Below are 14590 nucleotides of genomic sequence, written 5' to 3' on the forward strand. Positions count from 1 at the left end.
GTAACCAGCAACTGCTGGTAAAGTCAAGGAGATCGATAAGCTATTTCTTTTACCATCCCTTTTCCTGGCAGTTACATTGCCAGTACCTTGGTGGCCTTAGCATTCCAGATATTTTTCTCAGAAATGAAAGGAAATAATATTTGTTTTTAATACAGGTTAGTTCAAATTTCCCAACTGATGACTTTAAAAGGTAGAAGTCAGAATTTGTCTTGACAGTTAGTATGAGAAAGGAAGAAATGTTTGGTGCCTGAACTTCTCCAGGTTTATGTTGCTAGACTAGACTAGTAATAGCCATAGGCAAGCTTCCATTCCCCCTGGTTGTCCCACATACTCTTCTCTGTTCCTCTTCAACTATAAATTCACAGCCTTTCAGAAGAAGCTGTAGAAAGTCTTCTCACTATGGCGCAAATTCTACTGTGTATCTGCTGGAAGTACCTCTGACAAGACCTGTGATTCACAGCTGCATCGCACTCACGTATCACAGTGACTGTCACCTCCAGGTTCTGTCTCTGTACTGCCAGTTGTTGTATCTTATGCCAGTTTATTTCCTTTTCATGTAATTACACCTTCAGTTGTTCTGTGCTCAAGATCCTGTGCTGCATATGCCCCTAATAGTTTAGTATTATTACCTAATAGTATCATCATACTTTGCCTTTTTGTGGTAATTTTAATAAAATATTAATAAATTTTGATCTCAAAATTTATCCGTGCAGAGCTAACTGCTAACATATATTTGCCTGATGCCTCATTTTAACAATGTCTCTTTTTTCTTAAGTCAAATTCCTTAGAAACTCTGCACCTTCTGTTAAATATTGAAGACTCTGCTTTAGCAGGGAGGTTGGAAACAGATGACTCCCCTGGTGATCCCTTCCAACCTAAACCACTCTGTGATTCTGTGATCCTCACCTCCTTCAGATATTCTATATACATTGTTTCTGTTTTTAAATGGACATTCAGAGGTATTAGTAGTGTATGTTGGAAGTATAGCATAAGCCTGGTAGGACTTGTGCTCATCAGAGGCATTTCATATAATTTCTCATTTAACTCCATGGTTTTAGGTAAGTTACACAGAGAAATCGTACTCTGTAGAAGGCTTGTTTGCAGCCAGAAGCTGCCTGTCTTAAATTGCCCACAGGTTTTCTATTTACAGTTCTCCAGTCATGTATTGTTACTCTTGTTTGATTGAAACATACTTACAGTCCTTCCTGTGACTTCCTGTGCCACTTTCTCCAGAAGTCTGGTCTGGGGAAGAGCTTGTTTCCTCAGCTGGTGCTTTTTCAGCTACTTGGGTTGTTTCAGGTAGTTATAACTGCTATCCATGTATTACAAACTTCTGTAGTAATGACTGTATTTCACTGCTTTAAGTTAACCTGAGTTAGGTGAAAACAAGCTATCTGCAGGAGAGCACCTCTGACTCCTTGATAAAACTTTCCAGAATAAAAAGCAGTCTGTAAGGCTATCAGGTTTTTCTCTGAAATTTTAGATTATTGCAATATTTCCTTTTTTATTTTGTTAATCTCAGCTGAAATAGAGGTAGGTAACAGCTTTATCTGAACTAATATAATAATCTGAATCTCCAGCTCTTCAATTTCCTACAGTAGTCAGCTGACTTGCCATCTGCATGAATGTAAACATCTTGAAGTTCCAAGAAATTTCTTAAATTACTATAACCTTGTGAAAGAGCTTGCATGAGCATTGTTACACTATCCTTTCGGACTCTGAAATGCATAACTAGACCAAGACAGAGCATGATTTTTATTGTGAATCATGCTCCTTCTTTCCACTGTTTTCTTTGAAGCTTTCAGTTTTTCTGGGGCTGCATTTTGACATAAATGCTCCTCTGGCTTTTAATTGTCTGTTGTTATGTAGTCAAAGTCTTGAGAGAAGAGGGAGCACAACTTTCTTTTTATTTGTTTTGGGGATTTTTAGATTTTTAGGTGTTTCTTTGTTTGTTTGGGGTTTTTGGGGTTTTTTGGTTGCGGTTTTTTTTTTTTCTCCCTTTTGAAAACCAGGGTGTTTTTCTCTCTTTTAAATTGTGATTTTTAAGGTGGGGCTGCTAAGCTGTTCAGCCTCATGCATTTTTTGCAAACATCATAATCTGAAACTACTTATGGATTTTCTGTCTATTTGTAAATTTTGAGAAGTTGTTAAGTCTACAGTGTGAATATGAATAATAAAGTGTTTCAGTCACCCAGATCAAAGAACTTAGTTAATGAAAGAGACACTTCACAGATACATGTTCCATGCAGCTTTTAAGGTAGAGAATTAAAATAACTTTGAGATCAAAGAAATTGTAAATTGTGCAGACTGTGGCCAGTTCTTTCAGGGTGGAGGGGTTTTTGTTGGTTAGCTTTGTTTCTTTTGCTTTTGGTTTGGGGTTTTTGTTTGGGTTTTTTGTTTGTTTGGGTTTGTGGCCTTTTTTTGTTGTGAGGATTTTTCTCAGAGAAACAAGGTAAGGGATATAAGAGAGACTGGTTATTTGTTCCATTGCATGCTTGCAAAAATCAGGTCACCAGACTATAGTTTCTCTTGGATATTTGTATTCAGTCACAGACATCTGGAGTATGCAGTTGCCGCTTTTTTCATTTCCTCTCTATTTTGCAGACTTTCTTGTGAGAAGTTGCTGACACACATGCAGTTTCTGCATTGCAATGCCATCAATCACACAAGCCCTGAGTCTGTTGCCTGTCAAATCAGATTTCAGTAGCATCCTGATGCTTAATAATAGGATGGTGGCCAGAATGAGGCTCAGAGAGGTCTGTCAAAGCACATTAGAAGTGTAGAAGAAAATCACAGCAGAAAATAGATGTAAATGTGCACTTGTGAAAATCTGTTACTGGATTGCCACAATCTCTGTTTAGTCTGAAGGCTGCCACACAAGTATATAATTAGAATTTGTTTCTTGCCATTACATATCTTGCAGCTCTTCTGTTTAGTGTATTACAAGCACTTTATGTAACCTGTTCAAAACTGCATGTCGTGAGTCACTTTGCCGGGAGCAAGGGAAATTTGCCTGGATAAAGGAAACCAGCTACCTATTGTCACCAATAGCTAGCTGGCTTGCAAACATGTGCAAGCAGCATTTTTTCCATCTCTTTTAGCATTGACTTATGCTCTGCATCTAATGCTTGCAGGTAGAGTACTTTTTCTTGGAGACACTGCAATTTCATCACTGAAAGTTTTGCTGTACTGGGACCTCAGTGGCAGATTTTATGCACCTATAAAGATATCAAAATGACTGCAACTTTGCCTGGAGCTATGGCTACTTCCAAGCTCAGAGGTCTCAAATTCTCTTCCTCAAAATAGAACAACCAGACTAGTTGGGTTCATGGCTACTACTGAAGCTTAAGCATAAATGTTTTGACATAGAGGAAAAATTAATTGAAAGCCATGGAGTCACCTGAATCCAATTTTAGAAAACAAAGGGAGAGCAGATTCAGCTTGGATAAGGAAATCATTCTGATTGCAGTTGAACTGTAACAATCACACAGACACACACACGATGCGCAGGAGTCCACCTTCATGAAGTGTGACCTGCAGAAGGTGGACAAACAGTTGCTAGAGAGAAGTGTGAACTGAAGAAAGACTGGGGGAGTACTACGGCTGTAGTGACCCATAGTCACAAGTTGTGGAGAAACAGTTAAGATTAGTTATTTTAATGGGATTTTCTGGTAACACTATTTTCATGTGTTATTTGTGATTTATTATGTGTCAGCTGCAGAAAGCATGCTGAGATGTGGTAGCCACCTCCATCCGGAAGTTTCAATGGAAACAGTGTCAAGTGTTGTTTCAATGAGACTGTAAGCACAGCAGGCACTCAAAAAGACAGATCAAGTGCAAGAGCAATGGACTAGGCAATAACCACATGTACATCTTGAATCTAATTGAAATTTCCTAATATTCTAAGAGAGCTATTTTTAAATATTGCTTGAGGAAGATGTATGGTTTTTCAACAGGCATTCTCCTCAAATGGTTTCGCTTAAGAGTTTATACAATTTATGGCAGGTTCTATCTTCTCAGAAGTCTGGAAAAGATAAACTGTGTTTGCAGGGAATTGATAGCATGGGTGGATTCCTAGTACTTATGTTAACTAGTAAAACTGAAGATCAAATGCCTACTTGTAGTAGAAAATTCAGATCTGGCATAAGCCATGTAGCTTCAACAATTTTGATCAAGTGAGACCTATGAATATTTTTCTTCCTTTTTTAAAGAATTTATTTATTTCACTGAGACTTTTGCCTGAAGGCAGGTAGCTGTTTTACCGCAGTCCACTTCATTGTCCAACAGAGGAGAAGGGTGGGATAGTGAGGAAGATGAAAGCAGATTTCTCCACATACAGTAGCAGAGAGAAATGAACCAGTGACAATTACTTTGTGGGATGCGTGGTTGCAAAGCAGTGTTAACCAGTGAAGACTTCTGTTCAGAAGTCAGTTTCTCCCCATCTCTTATGAAGAGCTGTGGTAGCTAGGTGTGCTGTTTCATTTGGCAGATTTAAAAACCTGTAAGAATGACAGTAGTAAAGAAGGTGAAAGCAAGCAATCATAGTTTTGCCTTTCATGGTGAAAATGAGGAAGAATTTCCAAGGTAGAGTTAATTTCTCTGCATCACTTTATGGCACCTGCAATAAACCAGCTGTCTTCTGGAAAAATCACCATCTTTGCTATAGAAAGTTCATAGGTCAAACTTCAGCTGCAATAAAATGTTATAAAAGGGGAGAACATGAAAAAACAAGGACAAAGTTCACATTCATGATGTCTTAAAGGGTTTCCCTAGGATCTACTTTTGAAGAAGCCCAGAATGTTAGAGCTACATTTCATGAACATGTAGGAAATGCATATAGATTTGGCAAAGAGCAATTGAGACTTGAAAGATGAGTGGAAAAATAACTGAATGACATTAGAGAGGAACTTCTATTAAATTAGATTAAGCCTCCTGCTCAGCTCCAATCTGCTCATGGTTTGTTAAATGATTTATGCCATTAATAGTCCCATACAATTACCTAGAAATTATAAGGACACTTGTTTAAAGGAAAAAAATCCATTTACCATATCTAAAATCTTTATGTACGATGTAGTCTGTACATTTACTGACACATTAGTGTTTTGTCAGGTTTACCAGTAACTTACAACCTTCACACTCTAACAGAAATTATTATTGGCAATTTATAGTATACATTCTGAAATTACAATATCCATATTTTTGCCATCCTTGAATTTTTTTTTCAGTTACTTCAAAGGACAGACTTTTTCAATCCTCTCAGTAGCCTTGTCCCTAACTTGTACAGTTGTTAAATAGTTTCAGTTAGTTGATTTTTTTGTTGTTGTTGGTTTTGGTTGGGGTTTTTCTTTTGGTTTTTTGGCGTTTTTTGTTATCTGGTTATGAACTGCCTTTATATGCATTATGAATGTCTGAGTAACACCTTTATTTTATTTAAATAACAAATTTAGGTTTTAGAAGGCTACCAGAAAGTGATTATTTCTAGGAAAAATAATGTCTAAATCCTGCTTAGTTTATTGGTGGGATCATGTGCGAACTTAAGACCTGATTTGAGAGGATTTAATTTCTCACTGATTTTGCTACTCTGAAGAAAGGATTTCAGTTTGCAGTAATGTAGAGCAAATGGAAGACTGATCTGCAGAGAAAGTAATTTAAGAGAACAGTGCATTGAGTGCTAGAATATTTATCAGTGATGCAACTATTCCATATACCTGTATTCTATATTATATGCTGCTGTTATACTTTCTGAGTCTGCATATAATTTTTTGTATCTACAGACCCCTTTAGCAGGCCTCCATATGACAAATACAGAAAAAGTATACGGTTACTTTTGACAAAAAGAGGCAAAGGTATGTTTCATCATAATGAGATCAGTTTTGGTTTTTTATGCAGGGATAAAAGCATCAAAGCACCTGTGCAGTAGACAGTAATATCCTAAACAGCAGAAGGAGGATAGGAGAAGTTTTACTTTGTGCCCCTTTATGTAACAAAGACAGCTGTCATAGTGTACAGCATTTGCTATAAATTCAATCACTTTCATAACCTAAAATTCATCAACATTTATTTTCCTGCTGGTTATTGTCATCCCTTAATATTTCTTGATCTTCAGAAGGTTGATAACAGGTTAAATTATCTGGGACTCACTGTACTGTCCCTGTGAACTGTCAGCTTTACAGTTACAGTTAATAAATAATCTCAGGGCCATTTTCTGAACCTCTGCATGAGACTAATAGGAGGAAAAATTTATTTCAGTCTCTAAAAGACTGAAAAAAACCCATGGTGCAGAAGGCTGAATTTTATTGTTTGCTTTGCAGCAGGAGAGTATTCAAGAAAAATTGAAATAAATAAGGGGCTTAGGTTTGAAACTAGATTTTGCTGCCTTTTGCTGCCTTAATGCCTTTTAATGGGCATTAAAAGAGGTGCCCAAGTAAGGAAAAAATCACAAGAGACTTCCGTTTTTCCAGTTGCATTTGCAGTTTCCTATAAATACATTTTTGTAGTAATAAAATGGATGTTTCAAGAACATTTCCTCTAAGGCTTAAGAAGGAACTTCTTTATATTTTCCTTGGATCTAATGATCATAATAATATTATTAATAGTAATATAAAAAATTAAGACAAGTGCTGTTTAAAAGATGAATTCCAAGGCTTGTTCTGTTTTTATTTTATGGACTGTGAAAACAAATACTTGTCAGTTGCTAAGTGCATACTGAGTTACCAGCCTTTGGTCATAGTGGTGATTGACAAAAAGTGGACTTTGGACAAGCACTTGCCTTCAGCATACTGTAGCAGCTCTCAATTTGTTTCAAAGCTGTTGTTAAAGCATTCTGAATGATTTCATAACATTACTTTTCTGCTAAACCAACTTCTGTGGTTACTGCAGAAATGATAGTCAGTTACTAATGACATTCTTGAATATGAGTGGAAATTAACAAGGTAACCTGTAGGAAAGGTCCGTGTTGTTGTATTAGAAGTCTTACATTCTGCCTGCTGGAGACTACAAGTCTGTGGGTCTTTTAAATTTGAAAAAAAAAATTCTACAAATATTTTTATGAGCTTGAAAGATGATCAGCTGGAATCCTGGATGCTGAGAATTTTAAACTTTCTGTGCTTAAAGGCACAGACCCACCAGAAAACGTGGCAATTGACCTGAGGCTGTGGAGAAGACTTCAAAAATTGATCGATAGCACTGGGATTATAGGTGTGTCATTGGTTAGAATTGTGTAATATTACAGGGTGGAAAACTTAGAGTTTGGGGTTTTAGAACATAGAAATTAATATGAAGCAAGATGGAGGTTTTAGGGTGGAGGCAGGTTGTTCTTCTTTACCTTCTAATTCCTTTCTTCTTCATGGGTTTGGGTGATGTTTTATAATTGGACAGAAAAGTCCACATTGTGGGCTTTGAGAGATCAATTATTGAGTTAAAAGGGAAAATAATCTAGGTGTCCTCTCTTAATTGGATAGTTTAGTCTTAAAAGACCTTGTAATGAGAGATTGTTAGCCATTTTGTGCCTTGCTAATAAAAGGCTGCCAAACTTGTGGTTGTGAAGCTGTTTCACTGATAAGAAATAATAAACACCTGAGTCCGAACATGAACTACCATCTCAACTGCCTTCAATCCTGACTCAGAGAAACTGATAATGATCCAGAGGTTTCTTTTTGAAGTCACATTGCCAGGTTACTTGTCTTGGGTGTTTTTGAAGTTTGGTGGGTTTTGTCAGGGTTTATTTGGAATGGCATGTCCTCTGTACTGTACTATCTGCTATTCTTTCAAACATAGTTGCTTGCTGTGGCAGTGAACAAGATGGGCATTCAGCAATGAAGCAGAAACTATTTGTATGTGTATTGGTTTGATCAAAGTTACATAATTACAGCTTTTGTTGGGCATTAATCATTCATGAATAGAAGCCTTTCAAGGAAAGAAAAATGTGACTCTTCTTATGACACAAAGCCAAATCTTTTTACTAGTCAAAGTAGCACTTTCAGAATGGACTGTTGTTTGTTCCCACCAAATCTCTGGTTCTAAACTGTTATGCAAGTTCTGCTTGGGGTGCAGTCTTACTTATTTAAGAGCTACACACCTCTGTCTTTTAAAAAAATAAGCAGCCACTCTAGTATATGATGTTCCAAGAACTAGAACAAGATTAGCTTTGTGTACTTCAACCACTTCTTATGTAATTTTCACTCCTGAAATGGTTCCATTCAAGCGCTGAAGTGGTTCTGATCATGAAACTTCTGGTGTTTTCTGCTAGTCTCTTGCTTGTTTAGTAGGTAGGAGATAAAACCTAAAAACAGGGACCAAACATGTTGTCTTCAAACTGGTGATCATGCAAGGGAAGATACTCCCTTCCTCATAGCATTCTTTCCCTGCCCAATGGTTTTCTTTATTCACTCCTTCCATGTTTTGTTAAAAATTCATTCTTGACTAGTTTCTGATTTTGACTCACTTCTGCTTTTTTTCAAATTCATGCAGCATGACTGTCTATTCAGCATGGGAAAGTTTCAGATATGGTCTCAATTTACAAATATATAGTATCACAATTTCATGCTGTTGTTTTGAAGCCTTCTCTGTTCTGCAAGCTCAGGCCATTGAATTTAGTCATTGCACTTTATAAGAGTAGATTTTTACAGAGAGATTTTGCTTTCCCCATTTCATTTTTCTCTAGACTCCCCGCAGTCAATGGATCTCTGGCACTGAATTTTAGGCAGAAGGTAATAAATACATTTATTTGCATCTAGAATCAGCATTTAAGCCATAAGCTTGCATTGTGATTCCTCGGCATGCACGTACAATCACCTGGAATTTGTGACTGTTTTTTTCCAGAATATAATGAATGCTTCACAATCCTGAAGCAATTTGAATATCCTGTTAGATTGCAACTATTTTTAGAGGATCCCAAAGGATGGTTATAGGTTTTGTCAAGACAGGCAGGAAAGTAGAGGAGGAGGAGTTGTGCTCTGGGTTAAAAGTGAATCATGAACATATAGAGGTCAACTACAGTGACTGTGGAAGCCCTATCAAATGCCTCTGGATCAAGATCAGAAGGGACATCTCAAAGGGGGATCTTAGATTAGGCATCTTCTACTGACCTCCAAACCAAGATGAAAAGGGCAAAGAAGCACTTAATCAGGATTGCTTAGCAACTTTTGGATAACAGATCATGGGTCTTTTCGGTGACTTCAACTATCCAGACATTCTTGGTAAAGCAATACAGCAGGTCACAACATCCATCAAGTTCCTGAATGCATACAGGACTGCTTCCTCATACAAGTGTTAGATGTGCTAACCAGGAATGAGGCATGGCTGGACTGGCTGCTCACTAACCAAGGAAACCAGCTTTGCAATATCTCACTTAGTGATGGCTTTGGCTACAGTGATCACAATATTGTGGAGTTTGGGGTCTGGCTGTGCATTCTGAAGGTTAATACTAAGGCAAAGGAAAGTGTTATGGATAGAATCCTCTTGGGAGCCGTCACAAGTCAGATGAAGCATATGATTGGGAAATGCCAGCATGGGTTCACCAAGGCCAAATTGTGCTTGACAAACCTGATTGCCTTCCAGGGCAAAGTAACCTGCTTGGTTGATGGGGGAAAGCAGTGGACGTTGTCTGCCTGTGTTTCTCCAAGGCTTTCTCCACGGTCTCCCACAGCTTTCTGGTGAAGTTGTGCAACAAGTCTGCTGGATGACTTCCTGTCCAGCTGTTGTGTAACAGTCTGGACAAGCTGCTCATGCAGTGGGTGGGGAACTGACCCTCAGGCAGCCCCCAGGGTGGGGGTAAATGGCTCCTTTTCCAACTGGGAACTGGCACAAGTGGGGTCCCCCAGGGATTGGTGTTGGGTCCAGTGCTGTTTCGTGTCTTCATATGTGGTCATCCAGAGCACTTAAAATCACTCAGGGATCAAGTAAACACTTTGAAAAGGAGAGCCATGCTGCAGGAAAACCTGGAAGGTTTAGGCTGGAGAGTGGGCAAAGAAGAACCTTTTGAAGTTTAGCAAGGACAGGTGAAAGGTCTTTCACCTGGGAAAACAAATCCAGGAGGGCAGCACGAGCTGGGAGCACAAGGCTGAGGAGCAATTCTGTGGGAAGGGACCAGGGAGTCCCAGTGAGCAAAAAGCTCAATAAGAGTGAGGAGTTGCTGCTGGAGCAAAGAAGCCCAGTGAGGTCTTGGGCTGCATCAACAGGGGCATCAGCAGCAGAGATTATCCCATTATTGTCAGTGTTTTTCAGGCCACACCTGCAATACTGTTGTCTGATTTGGTTTCTGCTGTACAAAAAAGATATGGACAGGCTGGGGAGGGTGGAGAGGAGGGCCACAAAGATGATCAGAGGGCTGAGAAGCCTGACACATTCGGAGAGGCTGAGAGAGTTGGGTTTGTTCAACCTTGAGAAATGATGGTTGAGGGGAAACTTATCACCATGTTACAGTATCTGAAGGGTGGTTACAAAGAAGATAGAGGCCCTGTTTTTACATGGAAAATATGAGGGATAATGGGTGAAGTTACTCCTGGGGATATTCTACTTGAACACAAGTGGAAATATTTCACAGTGATAACAGTGAAATAAACTCCCAGTGGAGTGGAATTGGTGGATCCATTTTTGAGATCCCAGGATTGGTGGATTCCCATTTTTGAGATTTGGCTTGACTGGGTGCTTGGCTGTCTTGTCTAGATCATGCTTTTGTCAAGAAAGGTTGAACATAATGGGATAATGGTTGAACCTTTTGAGGTCCCTTCCAACCTGGTATTCTGTAATTCCATGCTGCGTTAGAACTCCATGTCTAAATTATTTGGGTAATTTGAAAAGTTTCGCTTTGTATATAGTGATTCTTTAAAATATTTTAATTTAAAATTTAAATAAAAATCACTGAGGTCTAGGATGTGAAGATGACAGGGTGTTGTTATTATGAAAATGATCAAAGTGTTTAGCTATAATATTATCGATAAAGAACAGAAATCTTCTTTTAGCAAACTCATGCTTGAATTCTACTTTTTCCACAGACTGCATCCTCCGCTATTAAAGGTGCTATCCAGTTGGGAATAGGATACACAGTAGGAAATCTTACATCAAAACCAGACAGAGATGTTCTTATGCAAGACTTCTATGTAGTGGAAAGTGTCTTTCTACCAAGGTAAGAACAAGCACACTGGATTTTTCCTCAATAAAATTTCATAATTAAACTCTTAATTGAGTATTTTGAACCAGTTTTGTTTTCCAGTTCTAACAAAATCATGTTAGAGTAAGTATAATGTATGAAACTTGAAAACTTTCTAGTCTTCATGGTGTCATTGGAAAGGAAGGTAGAGAGAGAGTTGTAAAGATCATACTTCATCTGAAGATTTGAGACTTAGCATTTATAGAGAGGGAAAGTAATTTTGACACTTTCAATTAAAGGAGTTGTCAATTTGAAGTGATTTGTGGATCTGACATTCACATTTGATTAGTTGCTTATTAGTTTCTTGATGGTAATACTTGATATTTTGTTGAGGGATTTTTAAAATTTATGAAAATTCAAGTCCTGCCATTTAAAGTATAATATAAAAATTTATACTACAACGTGTCCTTATATTTACACTATAAAATTCTATCCAGGACTCTAGTCTGTGGCAACACTCAGCTCTTACAAGATATGCTGATTACAGGTTGTGCACCTTTACTGCTTTGCCACTTCAGCTTGTATCACTGCCAAGCTGATGGTATAGAAATAGTAACAATACAGTTATGCTGATAGGGAAATCAAGGTCATACTGATTTTTTGGTGTTCAGAAGGTGAAGTACAGTGCCATGTATCCTTTCCAGGTTAGATGTGCTAGCAAGTGAGGAAAAAAGTTTAGGAGAAATGTATTTCAAAACCAGGATGACTTTACTCTGTTAAGTGTTTTCTGGGTTTTCAGAAGTGCTAGATACAGTCATTTAAGTAAGAACATGCTATCCATGTAATCTTTCTTGGATTTGGGATTGATTTCTATCAGTTTTTCAAAGTTTTGTTTATGTGCAGTTTGAATGCTACTTCATAAGATTCATAAATTCCAAATAATTTATAATCCTTAGTATTTACTGGCGTCACTAAACAAAGTTGAATTAACAAGGTACAAAATAATTGCATACACTTTAAATTTTGGTATTTCCTTGTGTAAATTTCCTTGATTTTTGTTGAAGTGAGATATCCTTAAGGAAAAAAAAATGTTATGTAAAATGAAGCTTTTGCATTAGTTCCTAGTAGTTGAGGGTATTCATATCCTTGTTTCGGTGTTAATGATAGGGTTCGTGCACAGGTTAGTAATATTTCTCTTGCAGATTAGGAAGATATAGAGAATTTAACTATATGAATGTGTTTTCATACACTATAATCATAAACAAAATTTTGTTTAAAAAATCCAACTCAAAGGTAAGAAATTTGCTTATCATGTGACAAAGCTTTTATTAGTGAGAAAAATGTCTGCCTATGACAGTGATAGAGGCTTCTGTGGTATGTTTGCTATATAAGATCTGTTCATGAAAACTAAATGCAACCTACATGCTAAAACTGTTTTATTACATAGCATGGTTTGAGATAGAAAATTTATTATCTTTCTTTTTAAACATAATTTTAAAGGAACAAGTAAAATAAAATGGTTTGTAGTCCATAGCATTGCATGTGCCTTCTTTCCTGTGAGACTCTCATGCATGTACACACAGAAATGAAATTTACTTGTTTTGTATTGTAATAAGGAAGAGTAGGGAGACATTCCTTCTGGCTTGAAAAAAAACCCAAAAGGCAGAAGGAAGAGACTGATTGCACTAATGTAAAATTGAATAGAAAAGCTTTAGTAGTGCCTTTCTGGACAGTTTCTTATTAAAAAAATATTTTGAGGAAAATTAGACAAATGAAAGTAATGGCCAAAGCAGTGTAGTTTTGGGTTTGGGTTTGCTTGAGTTTTTTTTACATCACTAAGCAGTATGCAGCATAGTGAGCCATCTTAACTGTAACAAAGAACCTCTCCATAAAGAGCACTCGTTGACAGCATTGTCTATGGAATTAAAAGTTGGCTATCTATAGCAATCTCTTCAAATGACTCGATTTCTTATGCTGATGCATAGAAATGTCCAATTTCAAATCCTTGCTATGTCTCAGTGTAACATCCACTTTTATTTATCTAAATTATATTCCACCAGAAGTGTATTACTGTGCATGAATTATTATATGTTAGGATTGCACAAAATTAATACAGGATTGTTGCTTGCTGGTTCAGAGTATTGGAATGTTGTTTCATGATGGCATTATGTGGATTGGTCCTGAGTCATGTCAATAGGTAACTTCATTACCCATGTTTGAATCAAAAAGCAAAGGCTGCACATTCTTTACAGCTGGAACTGCACTCCCAAGGTGCACCTCAGGTGCTCTTTGCTTTTTCCAAGGGGGAGTACCTACTTGTGATGGCAGCATTGTTAAAAGTAATTACTGTAATGACCTTTTTTTTGGTCCCATTTGGATTGGTCTGGATTGAAATCAATTAGTGGAAATTAGTTACACCAGCAGGTGAAATGGGTTGACCTCTACCTGGAAGTAGCCTGGAGCTAGCTGAGATTGAGTAAACTTTTTGCAGAAGTTTGCAGCAGGAGAACCTTACAGTGCAGCAAGAGTGGTGCTGAAACAGGTGCTTACCCAGCAAGGAGCAGTATTTTTCCAGTTGCTTTGGGTACAATTAATTAATCTGCAACTTCAAACAGCTGTCAGCTGAACTGCCCCTTCATTTTGGCAATATCACAGCCACCTGACCCTTTGCATGGTGTCCTACTCCACCTTCATCCCATGTTTTCTCTGCCTTACCTGTGTCTGGCAGTGAGGTGAGAAGGCTTTTTTTCAGTCAAAGGCACACCTGCTTCTTTGACAGCAACAGGGGCACTGTTGAGGTAACAGTGGTAAGATAGACTTAAGCTAGTAGAAATGCAATGCAATGCAGCCTATGCACCAGTGAGCAGAAGAGTTTTATATCTGCCCTTTTATAGTTAGGGGAAAATAGTTAACACTTGTTTATGAATTTTATAGGTTGAAGAGGATAGTTTCTGCACACCTCTCAAGACCCTGAAATAGCCCTCAACCTGTATCTCTGCTTCAGTAGTCATACTGAAGCATTCAGGATTCATTAAGAAGGGAGAAAAATGTCAGGGAAAAAAGTGGTTAGGTCAGATCTGAACATAACTGCTCTGCATATTTTGGGAGCTACGGATGTAAATCAGAAGTAACTCCCTGGATTGCAGGTTATTCCTGGTCCAGAGTTACTCTGTAACTGTGTTAAATTAGTCAGAGTTTAGCCCAGTTAATTTATGTGTTTATTTCTGGAAGTGACTTTGAGTGAAGTACAGGTGTCTGTACTTCTCCTGTGTCTGTTTGCTATTGTGGATTTGAATTGCAAATGTTCTTGCCTTCATTTGCACATCGTAGTGGTGGAGGGCTTTTCATCCCGTTCTCTTCAAGCTCCCCAGGAGTTTGTATAACTTGTTGTTTTTGGAAAACAAGGTATTACTGGAAGCTGCTATAATGGGTTCATTGAGAACCACCATCCAGATAGAGTTAAAATAGTACTATGCAAATTCGCTCCTAGGATGGAGAAAC

At 37.8% G+C, this 14590-nt stretch overlaps 1 protein-coding gene across 2 annotated transcripts in view; it reads left to right on the forward strand.

The window, feature by feature from the left end:
- PIP5K1B (phosphatidylinositol-4-phosphate 5-kinase type 1 beta) overlaps window positions 1-14590 on the forward strand; it is a 96691-nt gene that overhangs the window by 37618 nt on the left and 44483 nt on the right. For both annotated transcript variants that reach the window (XM_066569523.1, XM_066569524.1), the window contains one exon: window positions 10995-11125. In XM_066569523.1, coding sequence (XP_066425620.1) covers window positions 10995-11125 — 131 coding nt within the window. The remainder of the gene's footprint in view (window positions 1-10994; window positions 11126-14590) is intronic.

The sequence above is a fragment of the Molothrus aeneus genome, chromosome Z (genome assembly GCF_037042795.1).
Source record: "Molothrus aeneus isolate 106 chromosome Z, BPBGC_Maene_1.0, whole genome shotgun sequence".
Taxonomy (NCBI): Eukaryota; Metazoa; Chordata; class Aves; order Passeriformes; family Icteridae; genus Molothrus; species Molothrus aeneus.